Here is a 17,579-nt window from a genome sequence, read left to right on the forward strand (position 1 = left end):
GTATGTTTTTGGTGTCTCTCTGTGTGGCTGGTGTGGGGGGTGTTGTGGGGGGTAAGGGGGAAACTGTTTCGGTCGCCTCCTCCACGGATTGGCGACTTTTTCCATGTCGCTTCCCCCGTGGCCTAACATCAAGGATCGGTGCGGCCTTTTCCAGAGACGTGCCCGAGGCTTCAGCAGCGGGCGCAGCGTGGACTCTCGTAGCAGAGCGGGCGAGCCTCGCCGGGAGTCGCCGGAGGGGAGCGCTCTGTTCGCTGGCCCGCCGCAGCCTGAAGCCGCGGTCTGCAGAGCTCCAGCTGGCGCGGCGTCCGCAGCCTGGGATCCCTCATTGGGGACCCGGGAGGAGAAGAAGCTCCGATGGGGAAGCACCGATTCAGGACTTACCTGGACTTTATCTGGACTTTACCTTGTCTGAACATCTGGGCGCCAGCAGCAGCGGCTGCGGAGGGTTGAGGTCCCGACCACGGGGAAAAATGGAGGAGGACTGGCCAAATTTTGTGCCTTCCACCACAGTGATGAATGCTGTGGTGGATGTTTGTGTTAAATTTTTATTGTGTTTTTGTGTGTTCTTTTTTCATTGTACCGCTGCTGGAAAATTCATTTCACTTGCACTTTATGTGAGGTGGCGGCTGGTTCCACTGTCCGGTCCCGGCGGCCGCGCGCAACCACCCGTTACTTCCCTCCGCGGTAACAATGAGGTGGCTCCGCGCCGCGCAAACGGTGAGTGAGTGAATGAGTTGCTGGCATGATCTCCGACCCCCTCCTTCTCAATGCTCCTCCCCTGCCCGCAACTTTACCCCTGGCGGCCCAGCCAAGTTTACTACTTTGTGCTGCCCAGGCTGTGCTGACCCGGACCAGACTCCCACAAACTGTGGAAAGGAACTGTCCCCCCCCCCCCCCCAGCAGCGCTGTCCTTTTACAACCGCTTCCCACTTCACACAGTTCCAGGGTCAAAGGCATGGCAGGTTTCGCGGAGCAGTCGCTACGAGAGTGGCATTGCTTGCCTAATCTTCGGCCTCCAAGACGCAGGTAAATTTTTCGGGCCTTATTCTAGAGTAAGAAAATCGCATGTTGGACACCAGGAAATATGGTATCTAATGCTGCATCTAGAAGGGAGCCCATAAATGTATTGTTCTGTGATCTATTGTGTTCTCTTGGTTTGGATTCCATTTCACAGTGTAAGCAACAACAAACTATTTTTTACTTTAAGAAGGACCTTCACTGTTTTAAACACAAATGTAAGTCCAGAATTTCCTGGCACTGGCAAGCGGCTCATGCGAGCTTCTCACATACTTGCTAAGCCTGCATTTATTTTATTCAAATCCCCAGTGAAAACTTCCACTCAGAAGCCATCTGATCTTCATTGGCAAAGCAAAGTACAGACATAAATCCCATCACGTGGTCGACAGAGAACAAGCCATGCACAGAATAAAATAATTCTCACAGCCGGCTAGAGCCTGCCTCTGACTTAGATGATTGTCAAAACGTTCAAGAAGCTTTGACTGTTTGTGAAACATTCAAAGATGATTTACATTTTATTTATAAATCTCACTCTTAAAAACATTTAATTATCTCTTAATCTTCCATATTCCAGGAATACAATCCTAAAATAAGAAATCTCTTTGTAACTTGTGAAAATTTGTGGGCAATATACTCTTGGTATGATATCCTGGTGGACTAGTTTCAATTATTGATTCATAAAGAGCAGATCAAAGCTTTTCACAGGATTTTGTGGCCTCAACAATATATTTGATTCAAACCTGGCATCACTTCATTTTCTGTTTTATTTCAGTTTTCCAGCATCTGCAGTACTTGTCTTTTCAACGACTGCCAGGATTACTGCATTATTATGAAAGTTTTAAGCCAAACCCAAATGGTGATAACTCCTGGAATTTTGTTTCTGGCCTAAACAGCATGGAGTTCACCAAGGACGTTCAATCAAATTAAATGGATGTAATGTTTTTTTTAAACATTTGTCAACTTGTATGGGGCCTGAGAATGGCTCACATGCCGAAGATGGCTTTAACCAATAGACCTGCTTCAGTTTCATTTCTTTCATGCTGATGTTCTCAATTCCTACCAGTCATTTTCCAACTGAATCTAGTTGTTATTGTCACAATCTTGCTTTGACCCCACTATAATTTGTGTCAGCCACCATCCATCCAAACCTGATTGATTCCCTGATCATTTTATTTGCCATTCACCACTAATTAAAAGTCCCTGTGCAATCATATACCCACAAAATCTCTTCTAAAACTTTTTTCACCCAGCTATCTTCTTCCACGTCCTCATTCTCTAGAATGGTGGAAGATAATGGACAATGGGCCTTTAAGTTGCAAAATACCTAAGTCTCATTTACATTAAACCTCATGAAGGACCTTATATAAAATTGGTAGGAAGGCACTGCAAATGCTGGTTTACACCGAAAGAGAGACACAAATTGCTGGAGTAACTCAGCGGACCAGGCAGCATCTCTGGAGAGAAGGAATGGGTGATGTTTTGGGTCAAGACCCTTCTTCAGATTGGTTTGATAGCCCTCTACAGTGCCACTTCATAGCAATACAGTTTCAAGCTCAATATGCTTGCCAGCTGTGATAGTCAATTATACTCACTGTGATCGTCTGCTTGGCACGGAACTAAAGCCAGTGAACGAACGGCTACGGTTGAGCCCACTAGAATCAGCAGGAGAGGCAAAGTGCAGTTTCACAGACATTGTCCCTGGGGACGAATATGGTTCCTAAAAATAGATTAAAAATACATCAAATATGAGAGTAGAAAAAATATATATTCCCTGGACCATGGAAACAAATATTTGAACGGGTGAAGGTTTAAAGAAAGTTACATAAGCAAAGTTATTAATTTTTTATGTTAAGATATTTCTGCTTCATCCTAAGTTGGAAAAGCACATCTTAGCATCTCATAATATTGAATTTTAACAGTGACATCTGAAGAATCACTGAAGAGATTCAAGCACATGTGATGCCCCTAGAAACTAAAACTATCACATGCAATATTATTACCAATTGAACATTGATTTCTATATAATAAGGCTTCTTAAAGTGGACATATTTTAAAATTTCATAAGGTAACCATGTCTTGATAAACTGTAATTTCAGGACAGGCTAGTTTTATTTCTGGAGTATATTTCTCCTTCCTGAAACACCAATAGTCACAGACGCACTCCATCTAAAAGTGAAATTAAGAAACTGAGTTTAGTGTATTGTCAAATGCACAAGTACGGTGAGACACAGGTACATAGACTCAGACAAGCACGCAAAAACAAATTATACATAAATTAAATATAAATTATAATTAACATTTCTAAAAGAGAGAAGGCAGTGCAAAAATAAATAAGACATAAGTGTAAAAATATAATTTGGAAAATAAACAAATCCACGGTAGTTTGAGAGATGGACCATCGTGCACAAATGCCGAGGTAGAATTAGGGTTATGTTGGTTGGTTCAAGAACCTGATAGTTGAAGGGAAGTAGCTGTTCCTGTAATGCAATATAATGTGAGACTTCAGACTTCTGTACCTCCTGCCCGATGGTAGTGCTAAGAAGTGGCCATGGCCTGGATGGTGGGGATCCTTGAATATAGCTGCTGCTTTTCCTGAAGCAGCTCCACAAATAGATGTATTCGATGGAGGGGAGGACCATGCCTGTGCTGGACTGGGCTGAGTTCACCCTCAGTCATGCTGTGAAGACAGTGTCAATTAACACATATTTGTTTAATTTTTGAGAATGTGATGATTTTGTTGTTTGTGCATAACGTTCAAATGCGCTCAAAACTCTTATTCTTCTTATGGGTTTTAGAGGTGCAATCAGAGTAGCCTGGGCAAGTAATTACAGTGCACTTTGTAGATGGTACACACTTCAGCAACTAAATGCCAATTATGAAGGAAATAAATGTTTCAGTGGATGGTTAGTGCCAAGCATCTAGGGTGGATTTAACAATGCTCCTGACTTGAGCTATGTAGATGGCAGAAAGTACTTGGGATCTCAAGAAGCGAGTCACTCTTCATAAAGGGCCTGTCCCACTTATGCAACCTTTACAGACGACTGCCGGCACCTGTGATAGGTCGCCGGAATTTTCAACATGTTAAAAATTCAGCGGCAACCCCTGGCGACATGTCGCGAGTGACCTCTCACGACCATAGGAAATCTCTCACGACCATACAGCCTGTATTGTCGTGAGAGGTCTCCTATGGTCATGAGAGGTCACTCGCGACATGTCGCCAGGGGTCGCCTGTATAGTCATGAGATCTCCTGTGGTCGTGAGAGGTCTCCAAAGAGTCGTACCGTCTTTCTGGTCGCCGCTGAATTTTCAACATGTCACGGGTGCTGGCAGTCGCCTGTAAAGGTCACGTAAGTGGGACAGGCCCTTAAGACTCATAGCCTCTGACCTAGCTATGATATGTATTAACTGGTCCAGCTGAGTTTCTGACAATGTAGATTCTCCAGGATATTAATGGTGGAGCTCGGCAAGTTAATGCCATTGAATGTCCAATAATTTATGGTCGGATATTCTTGTTGAAGATGGTCATTAGCTTGTACATTTATGATATGAATGTTATTTGCCATTTTTGGCCCATACCTAAATGTCACATGAGACATTTCTTGCAGGCTTGGGCAGCTTCACATGCTGAAGAGTTGAGTATGGAATTGAACAGTGTACAGCTATTGACAAACTTCCCTACTTTCTGACCTCCAGCAACCACAACTGTCTTACATTTTTCAAGGTATACCTCTAACCACTGGAGTGTTTGTCTTCAGACGCTTGTCGACTTTAACGTTACAAAGGCTCCTCATTGACACATATGTCAAGTATTGTCGTGCTGACCTCACCTCTGGAGTTTAGGTCTTTAATCCATGTGTTGACTAAGTCAGTGATGAGATGTGGAGCCGACTGGTCCCGGTGAAATCCACACTCGACATACAAAGTGTGTAAGTGCCCATCATTAACATCATTAATGACAACTTATACCGAGGTTAAGAGTAGTCTGATTGAGTGCCTATTAGATGGATTGGACTGGCACAGCACACTTAGAAAAGGCCTTTCCTCATGTGACCCTGATTTAGTAGAATCTGATACTTTGGCTTGAGCTAAATATCAATCCTCCAGCTCACAAACAAAAAAGTAATTGCAGGACCATGCAGCGACCAATTAATATATCAGCACAGGCACAGATGAATTTCCAAGCATTCATCTCCTTAAAATGATCCATTATGTTTTCATTCCACTGCTGAGCAGAGTCCATCTTTAAAACTTCTTCACAATAGATTTGATCAAAAACAACCACAGCCAGAAACATAACATCCATTACAAAACAGATGACATCCATCTTTACAGCTGAAAGATTTATATTTGGCACAAGTTCAATATGTTAATGCTGTTTAAAATATGCTGAAATCTTTGCATTTCCCACAAAACATAAGTGCCACATCTCACTGGCGAAAATGCCACATTTACAAAAAGGAACCACATTTTGCAAATCAGTATGTAGATATATTTTTCTGTCTATCCATCATTTTATTTTTTATAATCTAGCCAATATTTTTGCTGCTGTTTTAAGGATCTAGCCCAAACCTTTTTTCTTCTTTTATCAATCCTAGCCAAATGCTCAAAGGCAGAAGAAATACTTATCAATACAAAACTTCAGAGCCACCATAGATAGACACAAAATGCTGGAGTAACTCAGTGGAACAGGCAGCATCACTGGATAGAAGGAATGGGGGACGTTTTGGGTCGAGACCCCCCTTCAGACAGAACCACCATGATTGAAAGGAATAGAATGATTTTGATTCTGAAGCAGGATGAAGAATACTGTCTCAAGTACATACACAAGAAGCCAACATATCAATATTTATTACATGTCATTTGAACCTCAGTGAGGCTCAAACGAAACTCCGTTTCCACAGCCATACAAACAAAGACAATTTCCTACAGACATACACACAATTCAAATTACAGAAACATCCATCACAGTGAACCCACTGTGATGGAAGGCAAAGTCTTTTCTCTCCTCTGTTTTCCATTTCTCTCCCGATGACGAAGCCCCAGGCGGGCGATGATAAGTCCCACGGCCATTTTTAGGCCGCGCGGGGCGATGTACGGCCCCGCTCCCGGTCTAAATGTCACAAAGTTGGAGCCCCTGGCGGGCGCTGGAAAAATGTCCCACGGCCATGAAGCCGCGCCGGGCGATGTACGGCCCCGCTCCGGGTCGTTCCAACCCCGCGACACGGGCTAGGGAAGTTGCGTTGCGGGAGCTCCGGAAAGCGGTCTCTCCACCCGGACCCGCGAGCTCCCGATACCCCGACAGTCCACAGAAGTTGCGTTTCTGGAGCCTCCGAGCTTCGTGGTCGGGCCGCAGCAGCGAGCCACCACCGCTCCCCACGCTCCGATGCCGGCCAGCCCCACGATGGTAAGTCCGCAGCTGCGCAGGCTCCGTGACTGGAGCCTCCAGGTCGTTCAGGCTGGAGGCCGCTCCACGGTGCTAGGCCCCAACAACAACGGAGACCCGACAGGAAAAAGGTCGGGTCTCACGTACAGGGAAGAGAATTAAAAAAGTTTCCCCCTTCCCCCCCCCGCCCCCCACATATACACAGTTAAAAACACTATTAAAAAATACATTTAACTACATTTAACTAGACACAAAATAAAAAAAGACAGACAAGCTGTAGGGGCCGCTGCAACAGTGAGTCGCACCGCCACCAATATGGCTGTTTTCCTGCATGAGGCTTCATGATTCTTTATTGATTATTTATCAAAACAAATGTCAGGGACTGATGGTTCTTCTGGTAGAAAGAAGTGATTCTGCGCAACCAGATGCAAGCCAGTATTGGTATTGGTTTATTATTATCACCTGTATCGAGATATGGTGAAAAGCTTTGCTATCCAGTCAACAAGCTATCCAGTTAAATTACACTATACACGAATACAATCAAGCCATACACAAGTACAATAGAGAAAAATACCAGAGTGCAGAATATAATGTTACAGCGATATAGCATTACAGTTACAGAGAAAGTGAAAAAAGTGCGATGTTTCGTAATGAAGCAGGTTAGGAGATTGGAACTCCTCTTCCCCTTACTCCTTACCCTTATGGGTAGACCGTTTAGTAATTTGATAACAGCGGAGAGGAAGAAATCGGCTCTAGTCAAATACAATAGTTACAATAGCCTTATTGGAGCTCCCAACAGAAGCTCACATTACCTCAATGTGCAAGCTCTTACATGAACAGCACCCAAGGTCAGAAACTGAACCAGGTCCGTAGAGCTCTGAGTCAGCTGTAGTAACTGCTGCATTAATGTGACCCCTTTTCAAAGTACAGCTGCTCCTTGACCTACGATGGGGTTACGTTCTGATAAACCCATCGTAAATCGAAAATATCAAGTCGAAAACGCATTTAATACACTGCGATCACGTGACCGGAAGTGGCGTGCTCATCACTGCCGTTGCCGAGCGTTTGCTGATCGTAAAGTCAAAATATCGTAAGTTGAAACATCGTAAATCGGGGTGCATATGTATCCTTCAGCTTTTTTCTACACTTGATTTTCTTTTGATCATCAAATAATGTACATCAAATAATAAGACATGTACATGTACAATAAATGGTTTTAGTAGGTAACCACAAGCAGATTTAAAGTGCTATATTGCTGGAGTGAAAATGATGCCAGATAATGTAGGTTGGTGTTTATGTTTTTGTATAAAGAGAAATTTAGTTGTTAGCATTGAGATCAGCAAAAAAAGTCTTGCACTTCATGCTTTAGTCTGATAGGGACATTGAAGTAAAAAATATATACAGTTAAAATATGTAAATTATTAAAAAAGGGACCATAATTTCAGATTTGTCTATCTTGAGGGTAATTAACTGTCCTTCAGATACAGCCTCATCGGATGAATTGGCCGAGATCGAAAAGTCACGTCCTGGGGTTTGTGGAGGAGAGCCTGCATTCCATCATTCCAGGAGAACTGCTTTCCTATCCAAAATAGTTTGGACACTTCAACGGCATAAACAATCTGGCACTCTTACAACCATTGTTTATTAAACTATAATCTTTTTTCCATTGAATTATATATATATATATATATATATATATATAAATATTAAATGAAAACATATATATATAAATCTGCTATCAATCTCTGCTTCACCCTGAATAATCTTTCTAGCTGGACTAAAATACCTCCGACCTATGCTGTCATGTACAGATACACCTGCAAACATTAGCATGGTGAGGACATGGTCTTAGTATAACATGATGTTAGTTTGTTCACTGCCTGGTGCAGACCTAGATTGACAGCTATATTCTTCAGGACTGAGACAGCTCCTCAGTAGTTGTGCTACATTTGTGCTAATGAATATTTACAGCACCCATTGTTGTAGATCAATGCAGATGATTTTAAGATGGTGCTGGATCATAGCGACACTTTACGTGAAGCTTGTCTTAAAACAGCCTTCAAGATTCAAGAGAGTTTATTGTCATGTGTCCCTGATAGGACAATGAAATTCTTGCTTTGCTTCAGCACAACAGAACATAGTAGGCATGACTACAGAACAGATCAGTGTGTCCAAATGCCATAATATAAATATATACAGACATGAATAAATAAACTAATAAAGTGCAAATAAACAGATAATGGGCTATTAATGTTCAGAGTTTTGTCCGAGCCAAGTTTAATAGCCTGATGGCTGTGGGGAAGTAGCTATTCCTGAACCTGGTCGTTGCAGTCTTCAGGCTCCTGTACCTTCTACCTGAAGGTAGCGGGGAGATGAGTGTGTGGCCAGGATGGTGTGGGTCCTTGATGATACTGCCAGCCTTTTTGAGGCAGTGACTGTGATAGATCCCCTCGATGGAAGGGAGGTCAGAGCCGATGATGGACTGGGCAGTGTTTACTACTTTTTGTAGTCTTTTCCGCTCCAGGGCGCTCAAGTTCCCGAACCAAGCCACGATGCAACCGGTCAGCATGCTCTCTACTGTGCACCTGTAGAAGTTAGAGAGTCCTCCTTGACAAACCGATTCTCCGTAATCTTCTCAGGAAGTAGAGATGCCGATGTGCTTTCTTAATAATTGCATCAGTGTTCTCGGACCAGGAAAGATCTTCAGAGATGTGCACGCCCAGGAATTTGAAGCTCTTGACCCTTTCAACTATCGACCCGCTGATATAAATGGGACCGTGGGTCCCCATCCTACTCCTTCCAAAGTCTGCAATCAGTTCCTTGGTTTTGCTGGTGTTGAGGGCCAGGTTATTGTGCTGGCACCATATGGACAGTCGCTCGATCTCTCTTCTATACTCTGACTCATCCCCATCAGTGATACATCCTACAACAGTGATGTGGTCAGTGAACTTGATGATGGAGTTCGCACTATGATCAGCTACGCAGGCATGAGTATAGAGTGAGTACAGCAGGGGGCTGAGCACGCAGTCTTGAGGTGCTCCCGTGCTGATTGTTATCGAGGCTGACACATTTCCACCAAGGCGAACAGACTGTGGTCTGTGAATGAGGAAGTCGAGGATCCAATTGTAGAAGGATGTGCAGAGACCCAGTTCTGCGAGTTTGGTAACCAGCTTGGAGGAGATGATTGTATTAAATGCCGAGCTGTAATCAATGAATAACAGCCTGACATATGAGGTTTTGTTGTCCAAGTGGTCCAGAGCTGAGTGGAGAGCCAGCGAGATCGCATGCACCGTTGATCTGTTGTGGCGGTAAGCGAACTACAGTGGGTCCAGGTTTTTGTTGAGGTAGGAGTTGATTTGTACCATGATCAACCTCTGAAAGCACTTCATCACCACAGGCGTTAGTGCCACTGGTCGATAGTCATTGAGGTACGTCACCTTACTCTTCTTGGGCACTGGTATAATTTATGCCCTTTTGAAGCAGGTGGGAACCTCAGACCTCAGAAGTGAGAGGTTGAAAATGTCTGTAAAAACCCCAGCCAGTTTGTCTGCACAGGTTTTTAGAACACGTCCGGGTATACCTATGATCATTGCTCCTTATTTTCTATCTGTTTCAGTTTTGAGAAAGCCATTAGATCCAGTGTTGAAAGTATCCTGTCAATCATCACTAAATCAAAGCAGCTCCGACACTACCCTTGCACCGTTGACGACAAAGCACAAAATCGTTGCAGTCAACAGAAAGGTTCACTTGAGGTTTTTTGCACAACTTCAGATTGTACTATAATCTTTGCACCATTCTGCTGCTTTGAATTTGTGTTGTATTTATTGATGTATCATGCACACTGTTTCCTCTATGAGCTCCCTCGTATATATAATAATAAACTAATTTCAACTTGAAACTGAATACGATTCCATGCTTTCTCTCATGTGTTGTTCAAAATGGAGAAGTACTGATTCAGCAGCTGAGGGATTAGCTTTTCTTTTCATGTTTGACGATACTATGAAACTTCAGAGTGTCTAGATTCAATGTTGAGGATAACCAGGCTAAAATATCTTGCCTGTGTAGTACTGAACCACTAACAAAATGTGTCTACTGTGCTAGTGCGCAAGATTGATGGAAAAATCTGACACAATATCTGCAAGCAATGATTCAGTGCTCATATGAATGTCATAGGTTTGTTGAATAGATTGTGGGTCTGCTCTCTCAATTTAGACCAGAGGCCCACATGAGAGCTTTACAAAGTTAACAAGGCTGGGAATTATTTCAGCATGCCTAAATTCAGTGCCGAAGTTTACTTATATTCAAATGTACAACTGAGTGGCTCAATTGGCCACTTTAGACAGCTGTGTGTCTGAAGGCACACGGCCCAGACCACACGGCCCAGATCTTCCTCTTCTGAAGATCTTGGAGGTGAATCTGTAGGTGATGGTGTCCACATGCACTGCTGTCCTAGTTCTTCTTGCTGGTGGAGGTCAAGGGTTTGGGAGGTGTTGTGGGAGTAACCTGGGTGAACAACATGTACAATGATATTGTTCCATACAACAATGTGAAAGTATTGTTGACTTCCACCAACAATACTCATCTTCCTTTGAGCGATGTGTAATTCCAACTACTGGAGTGATTTCCCATTTTGAAGCATATTGAATTCAACACTACTGGAAGAGCACCTTAATGCTACATTCACTCAAATGTTTCCTTGTTGCCTAAGGTAGTCAATCTCTCTTCTAACCTCCAAAAAATCTTAACTCTCTTCTAACCTCCAAAATTCAGCTCTCGTATCCATGTTCTGTCCAACAATAAAGGTTCTGTATTTGTGGGCACTGGAATGTGTGACAACCAAGTACAGAACTACCTAGCATCATTGTGCTTTTGCCCAGATCAAGGCAAACTTTTTTTATTTTCTATTTCCAAGTTTTTAACAAGTTAAAGAACTTGCAATTTCAACAAAGCAAGTATAGAAGTTAACACATTTTCCAAATGGAAATACATTTTTTTTGTGACAGCTGATGGGTATATCTTCCCTCAGTCGGGTCAGCGTTTGACTATGACAGTAGTGTTTGACACTTCACTGAAATTAGTCATCTAGAGGCTCAAAGAATCATGTGAAAACTGGGTAGCTTTTCTTAATATCTCAAACAAATAGCTTAGTTTACCTTCATATTCTGGCTGCCCAGTGTTCAGCTTGGTGATGTCATAGAAACATAGAAAATAAGTGCAGGAGTAGGCCATTCGGCCCTTCGAGCCTGCACCGCCATTCAATATGATCATGGCTGATCATCCAACTCAGTATCCTGTACCTGCCTTCTCTCCATTCCCCCTGATCCCTTTAGCCACAAGGGCCACATCTAACTCCCTCTTAAATATAGCCAACGAACTGGCCTCAACTACCTTCTGCGGCAGAGAATTGCAGAGATTCACCACTCTCTGTGTGAATTTTTTTTTACTCATCTCGGTCTTAAAAGATTTCCCCCTTATCCTTAAACTGTGACATGTCAACTGCCATAACACCCAAAACCTGCATTATGTCTTCAGATCCAACAGCCAAGAAAGCATTCCAATGCCTCTACTTCATGAGGAGGCTGAGGAAATCTGGCATGTCTCCAATGACACAAACATTTGCAGATGCCCACAGACGGCATACTGTTGCGCTGCATCACAGTTTGGTTTGGAAACTGCTCTGCCCAAGACCACAAAAAATTGCAGAAAGTTGAAAACGTACCCCAGTCTATCACGCAGACCAGACTACTCACCATTGATTCTATCTACACTTCAAGCTGCCTCAGAAAAACCACCAACATAATTAAAAACATCCCACCCAGTCACTCTTTCGTCTTCCCATCTAGCAGAAGGTATAGAAATTTGACGGTCCAACCAACAGACTCAGGTGCAGCTCCTTTCCCTCTGTTATCAGTCTTCTGAACGGTCCTTCCATAAGCTCAGGTATCGTCCGATTCACTTCCACCCCAATGCGGACATTCGACATTGTGTGTGGAACTAATGCCCTACAATGTTGAGAACTGTATCCTGCACTCTGCATTTGAGTTTGACTTAATTGTATTTACGTATAATATTATCTGATCTTTTTGGATAGCATGCAAAACAAAGTTTTTCACTGTAACATGTAAAAACATAGAAAAATAGGTGCAGGTGTAGGCCGTTCGGCCTTCAAGCCAGCACCGCCATTCAATATGATCATGGCTGATCATCCGAAATCAGTACCCCGTTCCTGCTTTATCCCCATATCCCTTGATTCCTTTAGCCCTAAGAGCTAAATCTAGTTCTCTCTTGAAAACATCCAGCGAATTGGCCTCCACTGCCTTCTGTGGCAGAGAATTCCACAGATTCACAACTCTCTGGGTGAAGAAGTTTTTCCTCATCTCAGTCGTATATGGCCTACCCCTTATTCTTAAACTGTGACCCCTAGTTCTGGACTCCCCCATTATAGGGAACGTTTTTTCTGCATCTAGCGTGTCCAATCCTTTACGAATTTTATATGTTTCTATAAAATCTCCTCTCATCCTTCTAAATTCCAGTGAATACATGCCCAGTCGACCCTTTCTTTCATCATATGTCAGTCCCACCATCCCGGGCATTACCCTGGTGAACTTATGCTGCACTCCCTCAATAGCAATAATGTCCTTCCTCAAATTAGGAGACCAAAATTGCACACAATACCCCAGGTGCGGTCTCACCAGGGCCCTGTACAACTGCAGTAGGACCTCCTTGCTCATAAATTCAAATCCTCTCACAATGAAGGCCAACATGCCATTATTTTTCTTCACTGCCTGCTGTACCTGCATGCTTACTTTGGTATACGTGACAATAATAAACCTGAATCTAAACCTAAACCAGAACATGAAGGCATCTATTAACTGTATTTTAGTAGCTACATGATCAGCTGCAACCTTATGTGAAATTGAACTTCTGTGAATCTGGGGTAGTATATTAATGGAATACTACTCTGAAACTATTTTGGTTTAGAAAGTAACCTGACAATAATTTCCTTGAAAACTAAATCTGTCTCTGCTTGGACTAATTATAACCAGATCAATAATTGCCTAGAAACAAGACAATCTTAAACAGATGTTCATTTTATTCAGTCTCTGCAGGAGACCACTGTATTAAATTATGGCTGAAAATACACATCTCAAAGTTAGTTGCCAAAATATGCATTGGTTTAAAGTGGCAATATACAGTTCTCAAATTGTCAAAAAAACAACCTTCGCCTGTGTCCACCTATTACCTGCCACGCTTGGTCCTGGCTCTCCTGCCTTCCAGCATTCTTACCTCCCTACAATCAGTTGGAAGAAGGGTCCCAACACGGAACACCATCTGCCCATGTTCTCCAAAGATGCTGCCTAACCCGCTGAATTACTCCAGCACTATGTGTCTTTGGGGTTCTGTTGTAACCCTAATTTTGTGGATTATACATTTATTGGAGAAACTGTTCAAATTTAATTTACATTCACTTCAATGGAATGAAATTCAGGTGTTATTGTCTTGGGTAGCTAAACCACATCAGCTTTAAAATCAGGCTGACAAGTTTTCCAGTATGTTTTCATACTAAAAACTTTGCCTCTGAAATTCTGAGACAAATGGAATGTCAGTACTTGCAATCTTTGGTTCATTTTGCCTTAATACTGTATGTCCATGCCTAGCTGTAAAGTAGAGCAATGAATCACTGTCACTATGCTAATGAATGTGACGCCAATTAGTCACAATTTTTAATGGGAAATATCCACTTATAGAGCTTTTGTGTATTCATTAGCAGCACTCAATCTTCAGGCAGTCTAGTTAAACTTCTATGCCGTGAAGCAGTTACACACAGATTCAATACTTGTCCACTCCCCTTAACCCCCTACACTATGAATTTTTAATCTGAGACACAATTGGTTTGGAAATATTTGCTGAGAAGAAACGTCCTTAGCTCACCACTATTAATGCAAATCCACAATCATATCCGTGTTCAACATATTAGAGCAGTTATACTGTTAATAAAATATGTTACCTTTACATTTGCAGGCTGATATCATAAATCATGCAGCGCAGAAATAGGCCTTTTGGCCCATCACGTCCATGCTGACCTTATTGCCATTCTATACTTATCCCATTTTCCTTCAATAGGACCATATCCTTCTATGCTTTGCCTAGTTAAGTGTCCCTTAAATCTCCCTTAAGTGTCCCTAGCTAAATGCCCCTTAAACATAGTAATTGTATCCGTTTCCACTATCTCATCCGGCAGCACATTCCAGACATTAACCATTCTGTGTAAAATACCTACCCTTGAGTTCCCCTTGAAAACTTCTTGCTCTTACCTTAAATATATGTCATCCTGTTTTTAATGTCAGCCATGGGGGAAAAAAAGAGTTTCACCATCTAAGCATTTAATTTTATATACTTCTGACAGGTCACCCCTCAACCTCCCTTGTTGCAAAGAAACAAGCCAACCTTTTAGATCTCTGCCCATAACTAAAGCTCTCCAATCCAGGGAACATACTCGTTAATTTCCTCTGCACGATCTCCAGTGCAATCACATCTTCCTTCTAGTAACAACCAGAACTTGTATACAATGCAACCTAACCAGCGTTTGGTAAAGTTGCAACATATTGGCCCTCCTCTTATATTATCTGGTCACTCTTATGTTAATAGTGTCTCATTGTATCTTCTTATCTAAATTAGATTTGCTGACATAATATCCCACATTTTAAAAGAAACTTGCTTCAAATCTTGGAAAACCTTAGTTGTTCAATTTTGGTTGAACACCAGCTAATTACCCACAAATAAATTGGTCCCAGCTCTATTCAGGTAACACTATCCAAATTGTCCCACCTCTCACTGAAAAATTACTAATGTCTCAGAAATCTAAGGCTCTCCGTTTATCATATCCCAGTTATACCATCACATGCTCTTTCCTCCTATTTTTGCACTGACTAGCTCATGGTGAAGAGCGTACAGGAACTGGCCATTCAGCCCACAATGTCTGTATTGAACATGCTGCCAAATTAAATTAACCCTTTCTGGTTGCATGTAATCCATACCACTCGATTCTCTGCATATTCCTGTATCTGAAAGCATTTTCCACACTACTGTTGTATCTGCCTCCACCACCACCCCTGGCAATAAATTCCAGGTATCAAACATTCTGCTTAAAAAAAACTCCCCCTGCACATCTCATTTAACATTTCCCCCTCTGATCGTAAAGCTATGCCATCTGATATTTGATATTAACATCATGGCAAAAAAAAAGGTTCTCTATTCCTCTCATCATTTTATAAACTTCTATCAGATATCTCGTCTGCCTCTGAAGCTCCAGAGAAAACAAGCTGAGTTGGTCCAACCTCTCATTATAGCTAATACCCTCTTAATCCAGGTAGCATCCTGATAAACTTCTTATACACCTTCTTCAAAGTAAGCAAATCTTTCTGTATTGGGGCAACCTGAACTGTACTTAATATCTTGTAGAATGACCTGTAGCAGTTCTAGTCTACGACCCAACTTCAGGCAGCACCTTCGTGACATGAGGGCAAAATCTCTACAATGGCATTAACAAAGTGACAGCGGTAGGATCACAATTATTATCCTACTGAATGAGTGGGTCAGATTCATGTGCCACCTCATCAATTACCATTTTCTTTGGCCTCAACAAGAATTAACTATTGGAGTCCTATTATATGCTTGTCAAACTTCTGCCTTTAATATCTCTGGATGAAGTTGTGCAAAATCATCCAAAATCATGATATTAAGAGACATGAAAGTAGGAGTTTGATTTTCTGGTACCTCCACTTCTATGCCGGTTACAGATCGAGTCAAGAGTGTTTAATTGTTATATGTACAGAAAACAGAACAATGAAATTCATACTTGCAGCAGCACAACAGGTCGGTAAACACAGTACTCATAGATAACACAATAAATAAAAAAAAGTTCAATAAATTAAAAAATATATATATTAATGCAAACAGGGGTCAGGCAATGGTGATAATTCATAGTTTGTAGTGTTCAAAGAAGATGCTGTTCTTGAACCCGGACATCACAGTTTTTATACTTCTATACCTTCTTCCTGATGGCAGGAGTGAAAAGAGAGCATTGCTTGGGTGGTGAAGGTCATTGATGATGCTAGCTGTCTTCTTGAGGCAGAGCATCCTATAGATCCCTTTGATGGTGGGGGGGGAGGGGGGGGGGGGGGGGAGATCAGTACCTGTCATGGTACTGTCCACCACCTGTACCATGTACAAGTTCAGTACCTGTCATACCTGTCCACCACGTTTCGCAATCTCCTACATTCCTGAGGTTTCGAGTTACCGAACCAGGCCATGATGCATCCAGTAAATATGCTCTCTACCATCCACCTGTAGAAGTTCAAGAGAGCTAACTTACTGAATCTCCTCAATCTTCTGAGAAAGTAGAGGTGTTGATGGGCTTTCTTTATGCTGGCATGTGCCAGGCCTATGACAGATCTTCAGAAATATGCAGACCCAGAAATTTGAAGTTGTTGACTCTCTCCACCACCAACCCAACGATGAAGAAAGGTTTGTGCATTCTTGGTATTTTTCTTCAAAAGACAACAATCAGCTCCTTGGTCTTACTGATGTTGAGAGCAATTTTGTTGTCTGGCACCATTCAATCAGACAATCTCCCTCCGACACTCTAACTCATCATTACCTGTAATTCATCCAACAACGGTGGTGTCGACGGTGAATTTAAAGATAGAGTTGGAACTGTGTCCGGTTACACAGTCATGGGTACAGAGTAAGTAGAGCAGGGGACAGAGTACACAACCTAGAGGTGTCCCTGTACTAATGGTTATCGAGGAGATCTGCACCCAGGATGAGGTGTTCCACACCAGGGCATCGGAGATGTCCTCATTCTTCAGGGAACGGGGGTTCCCCTCTTCTACTATAGATGAGGCTCTCACCAGGGTCTCTCCTATACCCCGTAACTCTGCTCTCACTCCCCATCCCCCCACTCATAACAAGGGTAGAGTCCCCCTTGTCCTCACCTTGCACCCTCCCAGCCGTCATATACAACAAATAATCCTCCGACATTTTCGCCACCTCCAACGGGATCCCATCACTGGCCACATCTTCCCATCTCCTCCCGTCTGCTTTCTGCAGAGACGCTCCCTTCGTAACTCCTTGGTCAATTCATCCCTTCCCACCCAAACCACCCCCTCTTCTGGCA

General features: G+C 42.6%; 1 protein-coding gene across 7 annotated transcripts in view; it reads right to left on the bottom strand.

Annotated features, from left to right (window-relative positions):
- The window catches only part of ripor3 (RIPOR family member 3), a 146,361-nt gene that overhangs the window by 71,803 nt on the left and 56,979 nt on the right, over positions 1-17,579 (bottom strand). For all 7 annotated transcript variants that reach the window (XR_004415443.1, XM_033041533.1, XM_033041532.1 and 4 more), the window contains one exon: positions 2,610-2,734. Coding sequence is in view for 6 of the 7 variants with exons in the window: in XM_033041533.1 (XP_032897424.1) it covers positions 2,610-2,710 (101 nt within the window). In the remaining variant the exon portion in view is untranslated. The remainder of the gene's footprint in view (positions 1-2,609; positions 2,735-17,579) is intronic.

This window comes from Amblyraja radiata, chromosome 23, assembly GCF_010909765.2.
Source record: "Amblyraja radiata isolate CabotCenter1 chromosome 23, sAmbRad1.1.pri, whole genome shotgun sequence".
NCBI lineage: Eukaryota > Metazoa > Chordata > Chondrichthyes > Rajiformes > Rajidae > Amblyraja > Amblyraja radiata.